At 34.1% G+C, this 23,899-nt stretch overlaps 4 protein-coding genes across 5 annotated transcripts; 2 read left to right on the forward strand and 2 right to left on the reverse strand.

Moving 5' to 3' along the window:
- The first annotated feature begins 42 nt into the window (after positions 1–42).
- On the forward strand, positions 43–5,274 carry LOC131930876 (tubulin alpha-1 chain). Its single transcript, XM_059287541.1, has 7 exons — positions 43–228; positions 498–717; positions 1,380–1,528; positions 2,249–2,401; positions 2,656–2,826; positions 3,084–3,440; positions 4,440–5,274. The coding sequence occupies exons 1-7, from the start codon at positions 226–228 to the stop codon at positions 4,704–4,706; spliced, it is 1,320 nt and encodes a 439-aa protein (XP_059143524.1). The 5' UTR covers positions 43–225; the 3' UTR covers positions 4,707–5,274.
- LOC131930877 (N-glycosylase/DNA lyase) lies at positions 5,274–8,351 on the reverse strand. The gene is made up of 6 exons (XM_059287542.1): positions 8,248–8,351; positions 7,228–7,816; positions 6,613–6,840; positions 6,004–6,148; positions 5,551–5,600; positions 5,274–5,432 (listed from the first exon to the last, which is right to left on the reverse strand). The coding sequence occupies exons 1-6, from the start codon at positions 8,331–8,333 to the stop codon at positions 5,280–5,282; spliced, it is 1,251 nt and encodes a 416-aa protein (XP_059143525.1). The 5' UTR covers positions 8,334–8,351; the 3' UTR covers positions 5,274–5,279.
- A 44-nt stretch (positions 8,352–8,395) lies between these two features.
- LOC131930870 (uncharacterized) lies at positions 8,396–17,441 on the forward strand. The gene is made up of 14 exons (XM_059287533.1): positions 8,396–8,506; positions 9,141–9,289; positions 10,507–10,747; positions 11,296–11,468; positions 11,891–12,041; positions 12,154–12,284; positions 12,753–12,921; positions 13,112–13,318; positions 13,661–13,778; positions 14,231–14,355; positions 14,781–14,888; positions 15,432–15,650; positions 16,086–16,250; positions 16,782–17,441. The coding sequence occupies exons 2-14, from the start codon at positions 9,159–9,161 to the stop codon at positions 17,085–17,087; spliced, it is 2,244 nt and encodes a 747-aa protein (XP_059143516.1). The 5' UTR covers positions 8,396–8,506; positions 9,141–9,158; the 3' UTR covers positions 17,088–17,441.
- A 265-nt stretch (positions 17,442–17,706) lies between these two features.
- On the reverse strand, positions 17,707–19,537 carry LOC131930871 (uncharacterized). Of its 2 annotated transcripts, XM_059287535.1 has the most exons (3): positions 19,436–19,537; positions 18,813–19,329; positions 17,707–18,397 (listed from the first exon to the last, which is right to left on the reverse strand). In XM_059287535.1, the coding sequence occupies exons 1-3, from the start codon at positions 19,507–19,509 to the stop codon at positions 18,188–18,190; spliced, it is 801 nt and encodes a 266-aa protein (XP_059143518.1). In that variant the 5' UTR covers positions 19,510–19,537; the 3' UTR covers positions 17,707–18,187. The 2 variants fall into 2 exon arrangements, with proteins under 2 accessions (XP_059143518.1, XP_059143517.1); XM_059287534.1 differs by having other exon boundaries at positions 18,813–19,517.
- Between the last annotated feature and the right edge of the window lie 4,362 nt (positions 19,538–23,899).

The raw sequence follows: 23,899 nt of genomic DNA on the forward strand, positions 1-23,899 counted from the left end.
AGTAAGGTCACCGAGGTTATTTCCGAGTCGCTTCGCGGAAATGCTAATTTGTAGGGCAACCCCAGCGACCTACTTAGCTGGAAGTGAAATGGCGCATGATGGTTTAAAATCTTAATACTTTTCTTAGCAGTTTGTTGACATAAGACGTGGTAGATAGTTGGTAAAAGGAACATTTCAAATTATTTATTACCCATTACCAAAGTTTCTTCCGTCGGTGCTAACAAAATGGTTTGTTTGTTTAAAAAACATAGAATCTAGACTAGATCTAGATCTACTAGAATATTTTAAGAATAAAGATTAGAATAAAAATAAATTTTTAAAATAAATTTAAAACTTCTTTACTTGAAATTTTAAAATCAATAAATAAACATTTGATATTATTGTCACAACATTATTGATTATTGTCATATAAAGTCTATTGTGAGATTTAAAATTAAACCAATGGATCATTCATGCTGACTTTTCACTTTAGTGATCTGTGTTGTGTATCTTTTCAGCGTGAAATAGTTTCTGTCCATATTGGACAAGCTGGCGTTCAGGTAGGCAATGCCTGCTGGGAACTGTACTGTCTTGAGCATGGGATTGACCCCTCTGGCTTCATGCCATATCAGCTCACTAGAAATGCAGATGACTCTTTCTGCACATTCTTTGAGGAGACAGGAGCAGGGAAGCATGTACCCAGGGCCACTTTTGTAGATTTGGAGCCAACTTGTATAGGTCAGTTTGCTCCTTAAACTCTTGAGCTGATTTTTGAAGGTTAAAGTAAGTACAGTTACCCTTTTGGACCTGACAATCCATTTGGCAGATGAAGTAGAGTTCATCAGCATATGAAGGGATAGTATGGCAGACTTAGAAACTCGAGAGCAGATTAAAATGTGAGACTTTGGAGTTGGCAGGCATACTCTGTACCATCTGAACCCACTGTCCCATATCTGTAAAGTAGTAGTGTAAAGGTTACTCTTAAAGTTTTGAACTAATGTGTATACTGTATAGGTAAGTCACTGTTCTTCAACTCATTATCTAACATACAGCTCAGTCATTGAGTTAACATGAGTGAATGAGGCATTATGAGGAGTAAGAGCTTACGTTGTAAAGAAAATTGTTTAAAATGGTGTCTACCATTTTTGTTGAGCATTACCTTGCTACGCCATGTTTGTTTTCTTTATTAAGTGGACAGAGAAAACAACTAAATTGTTCTGTCTTTTGTTCCCAAATTATGTTTAGTTGTAGATAATATAAAATACAACAAATCCGTCCAGTCTTTAGAAAAGTCATGCAAAAAACCACACAGTCAAGTTGTTATAATGAGTGGATGCTATTGTTTTGATTTGAAGTTAAATGCTTGTCTTATGTATTTTATTGTCTTGTCATTTGGACAGATGAAATAAGGACTGGTGTATATAGAACATTGTTTCACCCCAGCAATCTGATCTCTGGTAAAGAAGATGCTGCCAACAACTACGCCAGGGGATTCTACACAAAAGGTGCTGAGATGGTGGACCTTGCTCTTGACACAATACGAAGACATGTATGATTTGCTTTTCTTTTATCTGATAGGATAAGATTATGATAATCTATTGTTTTACTCATCTCATTTTCCCCACTCGTTTTTTACCCTGCATTGTTTTATTCCCTTACCTGTTAGTAAAAAGCAATATAATAATTGAAAATTTCAGTACATGCTGCTATCCATAGGTAGGCCTGAAAATGACCCCCCCCCTCCCAATCGCCAACCATTAAAGTGCACTTGGGGGGAAAGAAGCTCATTAAAATTGTAAAAGTATTAAAACAGGTGCTGTTTGATGAAAAGTACAATTGTTTAATAATTCAAAAATAATGTTTTGGAATAATTATTTTTCTACATGGCACATGATTGTGCTGATATGTACAGCTTAATTGTCAGCTGCTATTATCTTTAAATAGTTTTTTTCTGTTCAATGTAACGGTTGTATAACATAGACATTCTGGCTACTTTTGTTCACAAAAACAATGGCTACCAGTAGAAATGTTAACCTTCTGTGACACTTCTTTTATTCCAGGCTGAACAATGTTCCGGTCTCCATGGTTACCACCAGCATTACAAGATGTCACCAACCCATATCCCTGCTGGTTTTTAACCTTGTATGTCACTTCTTTTATTCCAGGCTGAACAATGTTCCGGTCTCCATAGTTACCACCAGCATTACTAGATGTCACCAACCCATATCCCTGCTGGTTTTAACCTTCTGTGTCACTTCTTTTATTCCAGGCTGAACAATGTTCCGGTCTCCAAGGCTTCTTCCTGTTTCACAGCTTTGGTGGGGGGACGGGCTCTGGATTCTGCTCCCTGCTCATGTCTCGAATGAGAAGTGACTACAACAAAAAATCTATCATGGAGTTTGCCATTTACCCAGCTCCTAATGTATGTAGTTGTCTGATCTTTGTATCTATAAGTATCCATAAAAGCTACTAATTAAATATATTTTACACATAATTAATGAGGTAGTTCAAAAAATTCCCAGTAAAACATACTGGTCCTTAATATTCAGAATTGCCACCAGGCTATTGTTTAATCCTTTATTGTATTGCACCAGCTGGATAATGCAGGCAGTTAAAGAGGTCATTCTATATTCATTGCACTAAATTTGTTCCTCACAACTTTGTACTGTTTTATAGATCTCTACTGCTGTTGTTGAACCATACAATGCTATCCTAAACACCCACGCCTCGCTGGAAGTTTCTGACTGCTGTTTTATATTTGACAACGAAGCTTGCTATGACATTTGCAGACGTAGTTTAGACATTGAAAGACCTACCTACACAAATTTAAATAGACTTATAGCTCAGGTATTTACATCATTGTGCTTGTTTTTTTTTAAACCTGTTCAAGTTTTATATGCTGCTTATAATCAATGGGAAATTACAGGAGAGGGTTCTGTGTTATCTGTTACGGTGCTAGTTGATTATGTTAGTGCTGTTTACTGTCAAATAATGTAAATAGCTTTTAATACACAAATTTAATCAGACCTGGATATTTTAATGAATAAAGCTTAACACTGTGGTAGAGATGTTTAGTTTAATTAAATCATTAAATTTCTTTGTAGGTTGTTAGTGGCATTACAACATCACTAAGATTTGAAGGATCTCTAAACACGACGCTCTCTGAATGGCAAACAAATTTAGTACCCTATCCCAGAATTCACTTTCCTCTAGTCACCTATGCTCCATTCATCTCTGCGGAAAAAGCTTACCACGAACAACTGACCGTTGGACAATTGACATCTGCGTGCTTTGAGCCAGCCAATCAGATGGTTAAGTGCAATCCCACTCATGGATTGTACATGGCCTGTACCATCCTGTACAGGGGAGATATTGTACCAGGGGATGTCAACACTGCCATATCAAGCATTAAGTCTAAAAGATCCATCAAGTTTGTGGACTGGTGCCCTACAGGTTTTAAGGTAGGTTTTGAAATGTTTACTACTTCTTAATGTAGGCAAACCATCATAATGCAAAACATGTTTGTAATGTTGTTAATATATTTCAATATTTAATGTTTAAAATTTTAATGCAGGGTAATCATTGCAATTTGAGATATTGTTCTGTCAAATAGTTTTGGCTAAGGTGTCATTTATTAACCGATTTTTACCTGCCGACTCTCGCCCCCCCCCCCCCCCATCACCCCACATCTTCACAAGCCAGAACCCCTGCCACTTAAAACGACATCACACCTTAGCCTTGTATATTTGTTTTTAAAAAAAAAAAAGATTGCTCGAAAAAAGTATTTGCCATAAGAGTTCAACTTTTTGTGACCTCTGCATATGAAGGGATGGTGTGGTCAGCACTATGCCCAACTACCTTCACTTTCTCTAATGTGTGTCAGATACCCATCACAGCTGGGTAGATTCAGATTAGTATAGACAAGAGTCTGAGATCCAAACTCAAGACTTTTGGGTTAGCATTGGAGCGCCCCACTACCTGACCATGCCATCCAATTAAAGCTAAAAATAATTGTTAAAAAACGATTCCACAGGTTGCCATAAATTTCCAACCACCCACACTACCTGACCACACCATCCAATTAAAGCTAAAACTAATTGTTAAAAAACGATTCCACAGGTTGCTATAAATTTCCAACCACCCACACTACCTGACCACACCATCCAATTAAAACTAAAAATAATTGTTAAAAAACTATTCCACAGGTTGCCATAAATTTCCAACCACCCACACTACCTGACCACACCATCCAATTAAAACTAAAAATAATTGTCAAAAAACTATTCCACAGGTTGCCATAAATTTCCAACCACCCACACTACCTGACCACACCATCCAATTAAAACTAAAAATAATTGTCAAAAAACTATTCCACAGGTTGCCATAAATTTCCAACCACCCACACTACCTGACCACACCATCCAATTAAAGCTAAAAATAATTGTTTGTGTATTCCACAGGTTGCCATAAATTTCCAACCACCCACAACAGTACCTGGAGGGGACCTCGCCGCTGTTTTAAGAGCTGCCGTAATGCTCAGCAACTCAACTGCCATAGCTGAGGCCTGGGCTATACTAGATCACAAGTTTGACCTCATGTACGCTAAGAGAGCTTTTGTACACTGGTATGTAGGGGAGGGCATGGATGAGTCAGAGTTCATGGATGCCCGTATTGATTTGGCTGCCTTGGAGAAGGATTATTATGAAGTTGGAATGCCTACACGTTAAAACTAATCCTGGAATTTATATACAGCCCACCAAACAAAATTATTAAGTTATACTGACATTAATATTTCATCAGCCATCCTCAAGCTGATACATTCAGTTGGAATTTATCCACTGGATGCAAGTAGCTACTTTCTGATACAACCAAAACTGATGAATGAGTTACATCCTTGTGCTATCATTAACTTATGTTGCTTTTGATTGTAACAGTTTGAATTTTGATGTACAATACCTTTCTGTGACAGTCTACGTATGTTATCTAATCCAGTATCAAATTATTTTTGTAATTAACTCCTGTTATAACTTTTTCCAACAGTATTTGTCTTTTTTAAAAGCTCACTTAAAGAAAATTAGTTAAAGTTTTTGACCACACTTACAGCAAGTTACTGTTTAACGTTAAGATCCACTTGAAGTTAAAATTTGTCACAAACTTGTAGTAGTTAAATTTTGTCACAACCACACTTTGCAATGTATGTAAACATGTACAAACCATTTACCTCTAGCCAGTACCCATAGCCAAGTAACAGCAAATTGCATTCAGCCAGAGACCAAATAAACTTTATGCGCCAGTAAATTTTAACAGACTTTTTTATTTTTTGTGTGTTTGACAAAGTGATTGGGCGACCGATTTTTCCCCCTTGAGTTTGGTTTCAAGCAGTGCTCTGTCGAAGTGTGTAGCTCTTCTGTGTTCTTTTCTTTATTGTGCCTGAGATCAGCGGTGAAGAGCACCTAAAATTGAAAGGGTAAAAAGTTTGTTTATGTACATGTGCATAGCAAATATATTGCTTGTCAAACAAATAGGCTTCATTCAACTAACTAATAGAGGAAAGATGGAAAAATAACTTACAGAGTGAGCCCAACCAGCATAGGGTCCCCATAAACTTCTGTAAAAGTCACCTGCAAGTTAATTATGTAGAAACATGTAGTCATTGTTACATGTACAAAATGGGCAGGCATCTCTGGAAGTATTGTATCTCACAACCTGATATTCATTTTTTTAAGTCTCTCTAGGAAAATAAATAAGGTGGATACACAACTCTTCACTGATGTGGCTGTTATAAGAACTCAAGGAGAGTTACTTTCACAATAGCATAAGCCCTCGGGAAACAGGATTTAAAAATAGACACTCAAGGCATCACACTGCTCTAGTGATCTCAATGGTTAGCTGAGGGTGTTCAGCTGAAATACTCTACTGACCACAAATATGCATGTTATGGATTATAGTCAGGCCGTAAAAGGAGTCTTCTTCACTAAATGAAGTTTCTCTTTATAATACAAGAAAAATTGATTTTTTTTTTACCTATTTCTCGATACAATTTGTCAGTCAAAGATTTAGCTGTCTGCAGTTTAGCCATGTAGTTCTTCCTGGTAATTTGCCATACGTGAGTGTCAACAGGCAGTGCCCCAGGCTTGTCTAGTGACATCAGACAGACGCAGTCAGCTACCTGCAAGAGATGAAATATTTCTATATTTCTTACTTACTTAAGCAAACCAACGGCAAATATTCTGAAATAATTTTCCTAGTTTTACAAAGTATGGTAAAAACTTCCTCAAACAATTTTAAATTTCTATGCCTTCCGAGGGGGATGCTTTTTTTTTACATTGGAAATTAGTTTTTACACTTCTGAATTTCCCCTTCAGATTTTCTAGGTTTTCAGAAAGGTTATGGTACTGTTATGTTTCATTGTGAATTTACAGGTACATTAATATTCCTGTATTAAAAAATTTCAAAAAACATTTTAAATACAATTGAGATTGTAATTTGTTTAAGAAAAAAGAAATATATTTAGTTAAAGTTTTAAAAAGGCTTATGGAAAATAAGTGTTTCATATTTTTCTTAATTAATTAAAAAGTCTCTGTTAGTTATATTAAATTTAAATGTAATATAAGATTCATTACATTTTTTTACCTTTGCTCCCACCCCTAACAATGTCATGAGCTCTGCTTTAGCCTCACTGTAACTTTTCCATCTGAGTGACTCCAACCACTGCGCAGGTTTCTCTTGTGTGATGTTCCTGGCGATGCTTGCTATAAATTTGGCTCTGTAGCCAAAACCTAACTGTCTGAGCTTTGCCTCTACATCGTCCCCACACAAACAAGAAAACTCTGGAAATGTGTAGTAATCTATGTTGTCTACCTTAAACAAAAATTAGGTGCAAAAATTGAAAGGGGCAATATAGAACACAACTTCTAACTCAAACATGTAGTGAATGGATCCTGAACTCAAGTAGCATAAGACATCCCTGAGTTATCGAAGAGGCACCTGACAATACTGACACTTGTTGGGGAAAGGTGGCTGGGTATTAAACTGACTACACTTCCCCATGATATGCTGAGGTCACAGATACAAGTAGACTATTTCAATCATCTTCACTAATGACCATCAGGTCCAAAAAGAGTAACTTAACTTTTGTAATTTTTACATTGTGGCCATTATAATTTGGGATGTGAAATGTGTTTGAATAGTAAAAACAAAATTGGTTTCAGTAACTTAGTTACTCAATTTTTTTCTTCTAGTGAATACCTTAGAGATAAAGTTTCCATAGTGTAGACAGAGCTTTTCAACCATACTGGATATCCGAGAGATATGATTGTTAGAGGAACATACAAAACTAAGAAGGTTTTCTGTGGGGTCTTGACGAAGTATACGAATGCCAGTGAATGCTGCAGCCACCTTTTGGAAATTTGGATCTTTTAAAGACCAGTGCTGGTACAATTCTTCTAAATCCACATCCAGTTGGAAATAATCCTGCAACAGCTGTACTTCATGTTCATCACACTTTACTTCATTTTCAACTTTCACCACATCTTCAATCTTGAACTTTTTAAATGTTTTTGTTGAAGTAGCAACTAATGGTGTTTTTCTTCTTTTACCTGTTACTTTTGTGTCTTTTGAAACCAAAGAATCAACATTTTTAAAGTCTAAATGTTCTTGTTTAATTTCATCTTTATCAGCATTGTCGTTTAGTTTTGATACAGGTGCAGATCTTGTACTATGTTTTGAATTTGATGGTCCATAAACTTGATATAAGATCTGATCATTTGCCTGCTTCAGTCTCCAAACCATGCCAGCCATTACACCTAACCATTCACCTTGATCATTCTTTTTCCACCTGTAAAATGCAAGTTGAAATAAACTCAGGTTAGGATTAGTACATTAGGGTCAAGATTTAGTTTGGTATTGAATTACTAGAACTAGTAGAACCAAGAAATACTCATACGATACTAGCAATACAAATACATAATCACTGTATGCATGATTCAAACACCTTTTATGGCAATGGATTTAAAACAAAATAAATCTTTAGTTTTGCCTATTTTGCATGATTATTATTATTTAAGCCTTTACTTTAAATTTTAAAAAGCCAAAAAAAAATAATTAAAAAGTAGTACTAAGTAGGCCTATTTCAATTTCACTTCTTTTTTTTTTTATTTTTTAGATAATTTCTAGCAATTTCATTAGGCCTACATTATTCATTATACAATATACATTATGCTTATTGGTCAGAAATGAATATGGCATTCTGTATCATTGATTTTATACCTAAAGGATTGACCACAATTTAATACTGTATCCAAGCATAGTTGATTCTTATTGCAGTTAAAATGTTTCCAAACGTAAGCTGCCATTTTGTCAGCTCTCACCAAAAGAAGGTAAACTTTAATATAATTGTAAATAAATTAAGATTCATGTCCCCTTGTCGCTATGAGAACGTTTATTAAAATGGCTTCTGTCCCAGCTGCTAGATCAAGAATCTAAAGCTAGAATCTAGGCCTATATAAAATGTTTTATTCTTTAACCAGTATGTACAATTTTAAAATTATCGTATTCCTTTCAATTTCCAGCTAAGGTCTTAATAATTGGACAGTAAACAAAATATCAATGCCGATACTACATCTGTTCTATAAAATAATAGGCCCTAAATATTAATAATTTATTATTATAATTTATAATTATATCATTGATTCTATTATTTAATTAATAATTAATATAAATTAATAAATAATTAAATATTCTAGGACTAATTAATACATTTAGCATCAGTTAAATAAATTAAAATTTTAAAATAGTCTAACTACAATAATTACATATCTAAATTATTTTAAATAGATAGATAAACACTTATGGTAAAGTAAATAGTAAATCATTTTAAAATTATAGAAATTAGAATATAGAGTAAATATAGAGTATATATATATATATATATATATATATATATATATATATATATATATATATATATAATATATAGAGTATATCTAGTCTAGAGAGAAAGTAGTACTATTCTCATAACTCCTATTCAGCACATTCACATGATATTTGATCATATAATTACATCGTAAGTTATAAACTTAGATTTCTTTTTTCTGAACCCGCTTCCTTATAAATTATTATGTCATGCCATATTTAAAATGTTTATTATTTACAATATTTAGCATCTAAGAAATAAAAAAATGGTAAGTATTCCTGAATGGGCAAGAATAGCTCCACTAGCAGAGATCAAGCCACAAGATAATCATAAACTTTTAAATAAGTTTTACAAGCAGAAAGAAGCAGAAGTGATTAAACAAGCTGAAGAATCAGGGTAAGAATGATAAATGAAGTAACATTATTTTCATAAAGTTTTGAACAGAATATGAAAGATTTGATCAGAGAGAGCAGAGTTTACAATTTTTATCTCCAAAAGTCCCTAATTGAGACCCCCAGGCAGATATTGCCTGTTATGTAGGGACCGCAACCCTTCTAGGGGAGTAAACTCCAAAATAAAACAATTGCTTCCTTGCAGATTGTTCTTGGGTGGACAAACACGTTACTATGAACGCAAATCCAAAAAGGAAAGCTGGTTGAAATCAGAGTCAAATGGCCAAATAGAGCATAAAATGTTGATACACAATTCTTAATGATGTTAGAGGGATTTTTCTATAATATAACAATTAGCTATTTAAAGTATTTATTACTATTATATATTAGTCCCTACCTCAACTTTTTAATAAGAGTTAACTGTCGCATCTTGTCACAAAAATCAAATCACTCCTTGTCCTTAAAGTGGCATAACAATGACCAATTCACCCCAAAAATAAACAGAAAACACCAACCTCAAAGAGCTATAATTAAAATAAAACATTTGTATATTTTTCAGAATGCACAACATGTCACATCAGAGGCGTAGCGACCCTTCCCGGCGCCCGGGGACATACTTTCAATTTGGCGCCCCCTTGGGAGAAAATTTTCGATTTGCACCCCCCCCCTCGAACTTTTCATTTGCACCCCCCCCCCTCAAACTTTCGATTTGCACCCCCCCCCCTCGAACTTTTCTATGCCCGGGGACATATGTGTCCCCCCCCCCCCGCCCCCCCTCGCTACGCTACTGTGTCACATCATAGTATACTTCTATATTTTCTTATATTAGTGATTTCTGTAAAGTACTTTTAATTAACTAAAAAGTAATTACAACTACTTCTTGCAAGGGAGATAATTTCTACATCCAAATAGAGCTTGATATACTGATTTTAAAATATAAGCAGGGTTTCTTTCAGCCATTTTGCTTCAGCGTAAAGGGGTGGGTTAAGTTTGTGCTGTTTATTTAAAAGAAATGTCCTTTATATCTGAGGAGATGCCAGAAAGAAACGCTAAGTCATGCCAGCATGTTGATAAAACATGTATTGTGAGCATGTATACTGTTTAAAAAAAAACAAGTTTTAATTTTTAAATGCATCCTTTTTCCATTAAAAATAAAAGATTCCATGTTTGTATAAGCTAATTTGTAAAGAACACAATACTTATTTCATTTCCCTTCTCCAGGTTTTTTCTAAATCCTACAGAAAATGTGTTAGTATCATACTGTTCTGAGCAGAATAGTGATGAAAAAGATATCAGGAAATTCCGAATTGTTTGTTTAAATGGGCTACACCTTAGAACCCTGGGTGATATACAAGCATGTAACAACCTTACCATTTGCTTGCTTGCTAACAACTATCTCACCAAGTTTGACTCCCTAGTGACTTGTACACAACTTATCAAGCTAGATCTTCATTCAAATCAGGTAAACATGTACAAAAATTAGAAAATATATTGTTCAATTTATTGACTATTTTATTTTCACAGTTATTGTGGACTGTATAAAATATTTGAGTCCTCATTATGCATGAATCTTAAATAAATTTATATTGATTTTTGTTTTTTCTGTAAACTGTGTCTGGTTAGTGTTTTCTAAATCAAAATAATTCAATATTTTTGCTGAAGCAAATTTACCTGAAATTATTTAATCAAACAATTGATCTCAACTGATAATTAAGCAATGTGTTTAACAGTCCGTGTGTTGTTAGTAGGTCTGCTAGACTGCCTAAGTTTTAAGTACAAAAAGTACCTAAGTAAAATTTTGGAATTTGTCATTCCTCACATCATTAATTTTACTTAACAGTCCTATACAAAATGTGGATTATTTTGTGGCTTTTAAAACAATAAAAGAAATAAAATTTAAAAAATTAAAATAATAAAATTAATATTAATTATTTCACCAAATTTTATTGCTTTGACAAGCACAATGTTTAGTCTGTTCATTAAATATTAATTATTTCACCAAATAACCAGCTCAATGCTATACCTGGACCTAATTTTTGGGGACGTCTACTCAAGTTACATACACTATATCTCCATGACAACCCTATTGGAAAGTTTGAGACACTCCAGATATTAAGCTCCTCTCCTTGTCTCTCCATTTTGACACTCTATGACACTCCACTTTCTCTAAAAAAGAACTACAGGTATGCAATGATTATTCATTCAATAAAAAATGTCTTTAATTGTTTTTAAATAACCAATAAAAGTACCAGTTTAATGTTTTAATGTTATTAGTATTGTTTGATCTAGCATGCATTAAGTGAAATAATCTTACATTATGCTGTAATTTTGGCATATATTTTCAAAATAAAAGGAATAATAGATCTTAAATTTAGTTAAACATTTTTTTTAATTATTAAAATCTTAAATTGCATTCAAACATCAACAAACACCACAGTTTAAAAACTCCATTATTTTATAATGAATCTTTTTAAATACATTGTAAAATTCCCATAATTTAAAATGATGTTTTTAAATACAGGTATAAATTCCATTAATTTATAATGTTTTTTTTTTTTTAAAACTCCATTAATTTATATCTATAATGATGTTTTTTTCTCCCCAGACATCATGTTGTCAACAGCATCTTGACACTGAAAGCTCTGGACAAACATGTCATCTCTGACGAGGAAATCATTGAAGATGCTGTGTTCAGTAGCAGGTTCAAGATGCTCAGTCCTCCATTCAGAATAAATGTGTCTCATCAATCCAGCCATGTAAGAATTTCTAAAAATTAAAAATAGCCACCATTTTTCAATGTTTATCTTCACACCTATTTGATGCATGTTTATATAATTTTGAAACAATGTTGACAATCCTTGTGATCAGAAAACAACCTACTCTCAAGAGATGGCATTGTTTCACTCTGTCAATGCTAAAGTGAACTCAATCCTGGCCAAACACTCCCCTGTTCTCATTGTCCAGAGAGTTGTTAGAGGATTTCTAATCAGGAAGAAAAGGTAACTCTCACACATTTATTGTACATGGCTTTAACATCTTTTCCCATCAGTTCTCAGAACACATGGGAGCATAATGTTTATGTGAGTGCTGTATAACTCAGGTAAAGTTTTTAAAAAAATCTGCCATCAGGTTTAGTCTATATCACAATAACATGCACATTTATTCATGTGATTACAAATAGGGTCCAGATAATCTGACCACAATATGACCTCATTTAAATTTAAAAAAATAAACAACAGTTGTGTAATGTCCTATTTTTTTTACTAACAGTATTTATTGTAGTATTTAAAATTTTTAAAAAGTAGATAATCTTTTTGTGAAAAAATAAGCTGAACAATCTTATTTTCAAACTAGAAGATAAATATAAGATCTACTATTTTTCTTGAGATTTTTTAAAGGGACAGAATAATGTATGATTTTATTGATTTGCTTATTTGAAAAATATTTCAATTATTTGTGTGAATCAGGCTAGCAATCAGAAATAAACCAAAAGGTGTTAGGCCAAGGGAGGTAATCCCACCTCCTGGTACTCCAGTATTTTTGATTGACTCTGTGAGGACAACTCTGGCTGGTGAAGCTGTGGATTATGACACTTACATGAGGAACCGTAGGCCTGGCTCTATAGTACCTGTTGAGGTGATTGCTTTATCCTCTAGTCAGAGGTGTCGCGGGGGGGGGGGGTGCCACCTGACCTCGTGACGCCACTGCCTCTAGTCATTAACTAAGTTTTTAAAACTGAAGTAAACCTTATTAATTTAATGCTGTTTGACTTACTAAAGTAAAAGCCTAATAGTTTTCTCAGCCAAAATAATTAAATATCCTATAGGCATTAACTCAGTTGGTATCATTGCCATCTCTGTGTGAGGATGGTAACTTCCAAATCAACATGACAAAGCTGGAGCATGGAACCATGTCAAACCTTCTTGCAGACAGCAGTGCTATGGAGACAATGATGGCTGAACATGGTGACATGGGGCTTAACTACTCACATCGTAAAGAGAAAAAAATGAAAAGAGAAAAAGATAAAGAAGAGGTAAAATTTAATTCATTTAAAAAAGAAAATGTTTTTCTTTAATGAATTTGTTAAATTAAAATGAATCATGAAGGGGGGGGGGGGCTTATATGAATGCTGCTGAACTATCTAGTTGACTTAACCTCTCCGTAGCTAACATGTATCTAAAGTGTAAAGAAAATGTTTGCTGGTCTCACAATCCTTTAATCTAAACCACTTTAACACATTTAGTAAATTTAAATTACACAATGCCAATTATTTATTTATAAAACAAATCTGCAGTACTAATAAATAAAAACAATTTTTGTTATGCATTTGGTTTTGAAAAAAATAATTGTTCTTGTTATTAATTTGATCAAACAGAAGCAAAAGAAAACCAGAATCAAGGACGTCAAACAATTTTTTGGCCCCATTCTGTCTACAGAACCTGATGAAGATGACGAAGAGATGGAGGTCTCTAGAACTGGCTTCAGACTGAGAGGTGAAGATCCTTCACTTTATTTTATTCACTTTTTAAACTGCTGTATAACCTCTGTGCTACTCCATAGAACTTTCATTATGTGGGTCATAACTCTAAAAATGTTAAGACAAAACCCTGGACAGCCTCAGCTCACCCCATGGTCACTAGAACATCTGGCTTGGAGCAAAGTAAATCTTACTGATCATCAAGTCTAAAGCTCTACTTCTTTAATTGACAAGTATAAAAAGTGTTGTATACTTTTCGTTGTGTAGTGCAAATGAAGTAGAGTAAACCAGTTACAGTGACCTCGACTTGTAGATTAATTGAGTGGTCAGTTCTTTGCCCAACTGACTTTACTTTCCCTAATATGAGTCAGGTTTGCAAGTTACATTTTCCACCACAATGAAAAAAATTATTTGAATGTGTATTTCTCATTCAAAAACTTTGGATGATAATGTTTACTATATGTTCAGGTGAAAAACCCAAGTTGTATGTGGGGGATGCCACCACAGAGATGATCCTAAGTAAGAAAGAAGCTGGGCAGATGGTTAGAGAAGCAGAGACAAACAGGTTGACAAAAGAACTCTTCAAACCTAAGGTTGTTATTCACTTGTTAATTTAGTGCTTTGAATCTCTTTCATTCCCCCCCCCTCCACCTGAAGAACATCTACCATTCCCCAAACTGAATGGAATTTATATAAAAATAGAAAATGGAAACTTAATAATTTATACACTTTTACCAGTATCTGCCCCCCCCCCCTGAAAAATTTAGTCCCCCCCCCCCCCCCAAATTTATTTATTTATTTCAAGTGCACCAAGTGGAGATAAAAATGCAAAAACACAGCTTTGAGTTAATCTAGTTGAACATTTCAATTTATTAGTTTTTTTGTAATCACTTACTAGAATCATGTTCAAAAATTTATATTTAATGCCATCAATAATTTGTCAAGCTAGCAAATTTTAAATAGATTATGAATTAGTTTTAAACATGTTATTTAAAAACTGGGACATTTTTTTTCCTAGCCTAAAGCAGACCCATATACCTTCACCAACAATGAGCAAAGGTTTTTCAACAGAGCACAAGGAACTATGGGATTCTCCAATCTTCTAGCTGTACATAAAGCATACAAGGTTTGAAATATTGTTTTAAAAAGCTATACACTTATGACATCCACTAAAAACTTAAATTGCTCCCCAGCTTAACCTCCTTTCCCCAACTGTTCTTGATGTCTGCAAATATGTAATATTGTGACTTCATTTTTTATCAAGCACAAAAAATTTATTAATGTTAAATTTAACATGTGGACATCAGCAAAGACCCGAACTCCCTCTCCCCAGTTGATGAGTACACTTTCCTAAGACTGCACCCCTTCCCTTGTGTAGTCATAAATGGATGACTTTTAAATTGATTACAGATTAGCTCAAGTTTTAGTTTTTTTTAAATGAACCTTTTTATGAATTATTTTGTAACAGGCATATAAAAAATTTTAACAACTTTTAGTAAACAATAAATTAATTAAATAAATCACATAGAAAGATAATTGGGGCACATTTTCTTTTTTAAAACAGCAACACATAGGTTTAAGGTCAAAGGTTACTCAAAGACCACACTCAAACTGTTTACTCTTTAAATGAACATTTTATATTCTTAATATCCATGCTATTCCCAAACAGGAGCGAGAAAAATCTGAAAGAGCTGCTGCAAGGATGGAAAATATTTTGGGCTTGCGAGAAGAAAGACTACGAGCCAAGGACAGAATCAGCATGTACCACGACCAAAGGAGAGCTCAGATACTAAAGGCCAGGGAGCTGGAGAAGTCCCAGCTGCTAGAGCTGTTGGAGAAGAAAGAGCTTCAGAGGCTGAACTTTATGGACAAGCAGCAGGAGCGCAAGGTAAAAAGCATTGACTCTGAGATAAGTTATACAGGTATTTTAATACACAGCCATAGTTTTTGTCTCAATTGCTTACAATCTAAGAAGTGTATGTGTACTTTTTTAATTTCCATGTAATGGTAAAATATCATGCAAAAACATGATTTTGATATTGCATTATTCAATGAAGTATTTCTTACTACTGTAATCATTTTAGTTTTTTACAAAGTTATTGTCAAAGTGGTCTTGTAACATTGTAAGATATTTGATTCAAGCAAAAACATGATTTTGATATTGCATTATTCAATGAAGTATTTCTTACTACTGTAATCATTTTAGTTTTTTACAAAGTTATTGTCAACAAAGTGGTCTTGTAACTTTGTAAGATATTAGATTCATCAAATTTGATAAAAACTGTTCTTTATTTTCATTTCAACATTTTCTAATTGTATTCAGGTGAGGAGTTCAGACATCAACAAGCTGTTCAGGGCCAACCACTCTTTTATGTTAGATTTTAACTCCCAGCACACCTCTGTGTCTAAAGCTTTGTTGAGACATGACAGGCAAGCAAAATGGGAAGACACAAGGACACACAGACGGAACAAAGTGACGACTGCTAAGGTGGGTTGTGGTGGTCTCTCATATGTCAATGTTAAATGCTTTTGTTCTAGGCAAATGATTTAAATAATTTGAGCAAGTTGATATAATTTAAAATTCGTCTGTAGGTTGTTCTTTCCTGTCCTAAAAAATCCATGCAGATTTTTTATTCTTTAAAAAAAAAATTTTTTGTTGAGAATTGAGGGTATAATCTAGGTCACATTGTTGTATGAAAAAGTGTCTTCTGTGTTTAGGTGTGCAAGTTGATGCTGAGAAAACAGTGGGGAAAATATAGCTTTTTAAAAAACCAACCCTAGTTTAAAATTTCAGTAACAAAACAAAACTTAAATTATAGATCACTCTTACTTAAAAGTAGTAATTAAAATTTATAAAATGACTATGTTTTTAAAAACCGCTGATGGCAAGGGAAGGGTTTACCCAACACATTAAATAAAATATTTTAGGCTAAAGTGCTAAGTTATAGTTTTACAATTAATAGAATTTTTAAAATTTCAAACAAGAGATATACAAATTTAAGATAATATTCAATTTCAGATGAATGAAATAGAGCAGAGGGACGCAGTGAAAAACTTTATGGAGTATCGACTACTGATGCGCCAGACAGAGACAGCTGTAGCCAAAGCTGCGCTTGACACTAAAATGCTGACGGAGGCCAATGAACGGATTATGGATGCTCGTAACAGAGTGGCCCACCAAAAGGCCTGTCAGGCCAGCATCCAAGCCTACTATCCAATCCCACCCAACACCGTCCCACTGGCTAGCACGGCCCCTGCTGGGATATCAGAGTGGAACGAGTCGTTTCCCATGAGAGTGGGGAGGCACCACACAGTCTATAGTTGACAAAAACAAACAGGAATAGCAAGTTTCCCATGAGAGTGGGAAGACACCATACAGTCTATAGTTGACAAAAACAAACAGGAATAGCAAGTTTCCCATGAGAGTGGGAAGACACCATACAGTCTATAGTTGACAAAAACAAACAGGAATAGCAAGTTTCCCATGAGAGTGGGGAGGCACCACACAGTCTATAGTTGACAAAAACAAACAGGAATAGCAAGTTTCCCATGAGAGTGGGAAGACACCATACAGTCTATAGTTGACAAAAACAAACAGGAATAGCAAGTTTCCCATGAGAGTGGGGAGGCACCACACAGTCTATAGTTGACATATACCAGCAGGAATAACAAGTTTCCCATGAGAGTGGGGAGGCACCACACAGTCTATAGTTGACAAAAACAAACAGGAATAGCAACAGCGTATACACAGAAATGAGAATTTATCATCATGTGCTTACGTTATTGTTCTCCATTGTGTAATATCAAGTTTTTAAGAAATCTTTAATTCATATTCTGTTATTCTGTACATTGTGAAGGACCTCTGAATGTATTAAACTAAATAGTGTATAAAAAGGTTTTTTTTTCCTAAACAATAAATGTAGATTTTCCCATTTACAAACAGACTGTGTATATGGAAAGTAATTCACACTAGAGACTCATTTTATTTTTAAAATTAATAAAAAAAATTGACAACTAAAACATTGTAATGATTCTGGTTTAACACTTTAATGAAATATTTGAGCAACTATAAGTTAATATAACAAATTTATGTGGAGAAGAAAATGTATAGGTGAGTTAAGTTTACATTTAGTAATGAAACTGCAATTCAGGAAAATTAACATAAGACTGGATTATTCTCTCTATCTCATAGTCCTAGAAGCCTATCATTTTTCTAACCAAATCCTAACCCAAAAAAAACTTTTCTGCAAACTGTGAGATAAAAAGTAAATGGATCCTTCAAAAACAATTTTAAAAAAAAACAAATACAAGAAAATGTATCACAATAATATAAATAGGCTATGTCATAGACATGATAATTTAATATAATGGAAATATGCCGAGTAAGAAAACATGTGAAAAAAATTATGCACTGGATCACTCAGTCTATAACAAATCAGGTGTTGAAGCACCCAGGTAGGTACGCAGATCGTCCACTGTAGATCTAAACAGTTTACACGGAACAGTTTCTTTTTTTAACCTTCTGTATGCTTCATATCTGTGACAGCCACCAAAAGAATAGTAATAGTCGCCCCCTTCTCTGCCAGTGATCCACAAGATGTCAATTGGTGGAACATTGTCTCTTGTATCTGGGTCCTAGAGAAAACAATTTCGCAATTTACACCATCATGATATTGCTGTGCAGTGACATAGGTGGTGTTTTGTCTTTGGTGGGTGTTTAAAAAATTATCAAAACTAGTGCACCATCAGAAATTGCTGTAACTTGACATGAGACTGTTGTCTTAGTGGGGGTCATAACACCCCCCCAGCCCCCAACACACTCCTACCTATGCCACTAAAAAACATTTGCCTAGTAAAAGTTACAATCATTAGGTGTAATAGGCATAGCAAATATGAGTGCATATGCTAAACTGTTTAGTTTATATTGATATCATTACAATAAAAATTCTAAAAAAAAAAGTATTTTAAAAAATTAATTAAAACTCTTATAATCGTTGAGCATAGGATAAAAAGATTTTTATATATTTAATATACTATATTAAAGTATTACCTCAATAGTTTTCATTAAAGAGACAACTTTTTCCTCATCCAGTATTGATGGGATTGGACGTATCAGAACTTGCATTGGAACATTATGAACTTCAGTTATATGGGCTGCATGTACGGTCAAATGATCAGGTAGACTTTTACAAGAAGAATCTGATAAATCCATTTTTGTTGATGTGTGAGTTTTCAAGGTATGGGTAGAACCGATATCTTTATTATTTGTATCACGAGAATGGTGAATATGCGTGAAATAGTTTTTTGCTGACACAAAGTGCTCCCGTGGTGATGTTGAATACCAGTAAAATTGCCAGGGAATCAAGCAGTCAATATTATTTAAACAGTACGGTTCTACAAATTCTACATCAGTATGGCAAGGGAGAACGTTGGTAGACTTACAGCATTTTAAACCTATGTGTTGTTTGTTTAAGTTGGACAATCTTCTAAAACATTCAGCAGAACTTTTACCATCAGTTTCCTTAGCAAAGGCGAAAACGTTCAGATTTCTCACACATGAAAAATGCCTGGAAAATATATTAATAAAGCGTAAAATGGATACCAAAATCGTTCCTTGACTTGGAATGAAGGGTAGACCAGCTATCTTTATTTCAAAAAAATATTTCATCATACCAGGATAAGACCAACGTCATAAAAATACAATTTTGCAGAGTCACAGTTCCGCTATCAAAGTCTGCTTGAGCCATTTGTTATTGTTTACTTTGGTATTAAAAAAATGCCAGATAAATATTTATAAAACTTGTCAAATATCCAGGTTTTTACAGCTCTCAAATGTTTGCTTTGTAAAAGCATTATTTGATTCAGTGTTGAAATTTTCTTAATGCGAATCTGTGTTAGATGAAAAGAAACAAAACGTTTTTTTAATATAAAAAAATAACATTCGTTATATTTAATTTGGACGTTTATGCCGTAACTACTACTATTTATGATGCCAGCTGATACGACCGCCTCATTGCACAGTCCGGTCCTTGGGCCTTCCTTGATTATACTATTATAGCAGCATAACCAAGAAGGTTATAATGTCTTTACCACAACAATTAAAATAATTTTTGTATATGCCTTACTGGCAATACTAGTTATTTTAAAAGCGTCACTAGTTACATTCCTTCAACAAAAGAGAGCTGTTAGTTTAGCAAATAGATAAAAAAAATTTCATAAAAAACGTTTTAATAACAAGCTTTTATGTAACAATGCACTAAAAAGTAGAAAATAAATTATAGACTACTATTTAAATAACTATAAAGAAAAGCGTGGGTCACTTTAGTATCTATTGGATACCTTTACTAATGTTAAGGAAGACACCCATGCTTTTCTTTATAGTTATTTAAATAGTAGTCTATAATTTATTTTCTACTTTTTAGTGCATTGTTACATAAAAGCTTGTTATTAAAACGTTTTTTATGAATTTTTACTTTCTCGTATATACGAAGTATAGAGAAAGTCTTGTAATCGTGCAAAAAAAAAAAATCGAGATTTTTGCAAATCTCGACGTTTTACATCTCACTGATACGGAAAAACATAATTTTGCAATCTTGTCCGTATGTCTGTGTGTCTGTGTGTGTGTCTGTGTGTGTGTGTGTCCGTGTGTAAACACGATAACTTGAGTACCGTTACAGCTAGGTTGATGAAATTTCATATATAAGTATTTAATCAAAATCGTAGATCCGTATCAACTTTTGAGCGATTTCCGATAACCGGAAGTGGTACTTTTCCTACTTTGAATTTTTCAAAAGCCTATAACTTGAGTACTATTTCAGATAGATAAAAGAAATTTCATACGTAAGTAAAAGATCTAATTCTCTACCTTCTATTAAATTTTGAGTCATTTCCGTTGACTGGAAGTAGTACTTTACGCTACTTCCGATTTCTCAAAAAACTAATGTAAATTTTAAAAGTAATAATAATATTGCGCACTATTATGCGCTTTTTTATTTCGCGTTCACTTGGTGAGCAATTAATTTGTCTACGAGATTTTATTCTATTTTTAAAACTTTAAGTATTTAAAATGGATTAAAAATCATGTCTATAGCCCGAGTTCCCATCCCCTGTTATTTTATATAAGAATATTCGAGAAAGTTTTGGGGAGATCACTCCCGGTTTATTTTTTTCAGTACTTTACATGTTTTATTTACAATAGAGTTACATGACTAAAAACCATTGCGCGCCTACTGAACATCACGTTCAGTAGGCGCGCAATGTTTTTGAACGCAGCCATTACGTGATGGCGCAGCTATTGAAGGTGATGACGCGTGTGGTGTGGTTGGCTAGACATGCCTACTAATTCGGTCCAAATTTTAATTAATTAATAAAAAATTAATTAGGCATCCAATTAAGTCAAATTTAGTTTCAGATTGCATTGTCTTCATGTCTTGACCCACGTGCCAACTGTGAATCGTATCGGTCAAGTAGAACTGTCCGAATTTTCACTCCTGCGTTTCTATCTAGACTGACGACTGACGACAGAGGAAGTGAGTTAAATAAAAGCTTGTAAAAAAATTCATAAAAAACGTTTTTATAATAGATTGACGACAGAAGCCTGTGGTTGTATATAACACATTTAATGGGTCTAACTACATCACGATGGTAACACACAGAGAGGACGAGAGGAAGCACACCAGGGACATCACTCAAGATAACAATATTATAAATATAACTAATACAGAAGAGTGAGTTCCCTTGACCTCACAATTATTTCAATCTATTACATCCCTTTACCCTTAGAACACAATAACACATCTCTCAATAGAACAATTGATAGTATCCTAAAATCACTAATTATATTGTAACATGAACACTATGGTAGATTACATCCTTACAAACAATGCACAATATGCTACAACATAATCAAAATACAAAACAATAATGTCAAAGTCCTTTTGACCTTTAGAATCATAGGTCTAACTTATTTGGGACTTTGATTGTCCTGCTTGACCTTCTCAGTGGCTTCTGATTTGGTGACTCAAGATTCTGACCATCTGGATTCTCTATCTCAGGAGGTCTAGGATTTAAATCATTAACTCCAGAATTTACATTTTCTGACTCCAGACAACTTGGTTCACTCATATCAACAGAACTTGGTTGTGGAACAAACTGAGTTGGTGTGAACTGATCAGACTTGGTGGGATTGATAGATTCACACTTATTATCTGCACAAGTTATTTTTAACTGGTCTGCATGTCTACGGACAATAAGTCCATCATTTGTTTTTACTTTATAAGACACAGGTCCTGTACATTGAACAATTTGACCTGGTATCCATTTTTCCCTTCTCCCATAATTTCTTAGATACACATTATCATTAACTGCAAATTCTCTTTCAATGGATGATTTGTCATGATTTACTTTTTGTGTATGTTGATGTTGGGAAACAGACCTTTGAACAGTTGGATGTAGTAGGTCAAGATGAGTTTTAATTTTCCTACCACATAGCAATTCACATGGTGCAACACCTGTTGTTATATGAGGAGTTGTGCGGTATTTGGTTAAGAACCTGTTTACTCTTTCTCTAAGAGAAAACTTGTTACCGGTATTCATTTTTACCATAGCGGTTTTGAATATGCCTACCGCTCTTTCAGCCAAACCATTCCCAGCAGGATGATAGGGGGATGTGGTTATATGCTCAATACCATTTGCCACACAAAACAGTTTAAACTCATGAGCTGTGAAACTAGGCCCATTATCTGAAACAATTTGATCTGGTAATCCATGAGTTGAAAATATTTCCTTAAGTTCTATAATGGTATCATTTGCAGTGATTGTGTTCATGATTTTAACTTCTAACCATTTAGAATGTGAATCAATAACAATTAAGAACATTTTGTTCATGAAAGGTCCTGCGAAATCTATATGTATACGTTTCCATGGTTCGATTGGCCAGTCCCAGTTTTGCAAAGGTGCTGTAGCTGGTTGATTTGAATGTTGTGCACAGCTTGAACAAAGTTTTACATATTTTTCAATATCAGCATCCATATGTGGCCACCAGAACCATGATCTTGCTAGACTCTTCATTTTGGAAGAACCAAGATGAGTATCATGTAAAGTTCTTAAAACTTCTTTTTGTAACATTTTGGGGATAATTACTCTTGACCCCCATAGTATACATCCATCTTCTAGACTTAACTCTGTTTTTCTTATTTTATATGGCTTTAAGTCCTCATTCACTGACTCTTCAGGCCAACCATTCTTACAGTACTCATATACTTTTATTAAGCACTCATCTTTTTGTGTTTCTCTTTTAATATCATTCACATTTATATTGGAGTTATCCATGATAGTGAAGAGAACAAATACATCTTCTGGTACATAGCTCAGGCTTTGGTTTTTTAAAGGTAATCTACTAAGACTATCTGCACTATTCTCAGATCCAGGTTTGTATTTCAATTCATAATTGTATGCAGTTAGTGTGATAGCCCATCTTTGAATTCTTGGTGAGGCATGCTCAGGTAGGGTTTTGTTTTCTCCAAATAAACCTAGCAATGGTTTATGATCTGTAAAGATGGTGAACTTCCTACCAAACAGAAACTTATGAAATTTCTTAACACCAAAAATGATGCCTAAGCCTTCCCTATCTGACTGAGAATAATTTTTCTCAGCCTGGTTCAAAGATCTACTGGCAAAAGCAATGGGTCTGTCACCCTTCTTATCCATGTGGGACAAGACTGCTCCTACACCATCTGGTGAAGCATCACATGTTAATATAAGTCTTTTCCCTGGGTCATAGTGAGTTAGTAAGGTGTCAGCAGACAAAGCCTCTTTTGCTGTGTTAAAAGCAGCTTCTTGTTGTTTACTCCAGTGCCAAGTTGCATTTTTCTGTAGCAGCTTGTACAGTGGTGATAGTTTACCAGACAGATTCCCTATGAACTTTGCATAGTAATTTATCAAGCCCAAAAAAGCTCTTAGTTGTTGGGTATTTTCAGGTTTGGGTGCTTCTTTAATTGCTTTTGTTTTCTCAGGTTGAGGCCTGATGCCTTGTTTGCTCAATATATAACCAAGAAAACTAATTTCTGTCAGCATGAATTGACATTTATCTTTGTTTATCTTTAAACCTTTTTCACCAACAATTTTCAATACTTTATC

This window comes from Physella acuta, unplaced genomic scaffold (genome assembly GCF_028476545.2).
Source record: "Physella acuta isolate Inbredline_101_S28 unplaced genomic scaffold, ASM2847654v3 ptg001863l, whole genome shotgun sequence".
In the NCBI taxonomy this organism is placed as follows: domain Eukaryota; kingdom Metazoa; phylum Mollusca; class Gastropoda; family Physidae; genus Physella; species Physella acuta.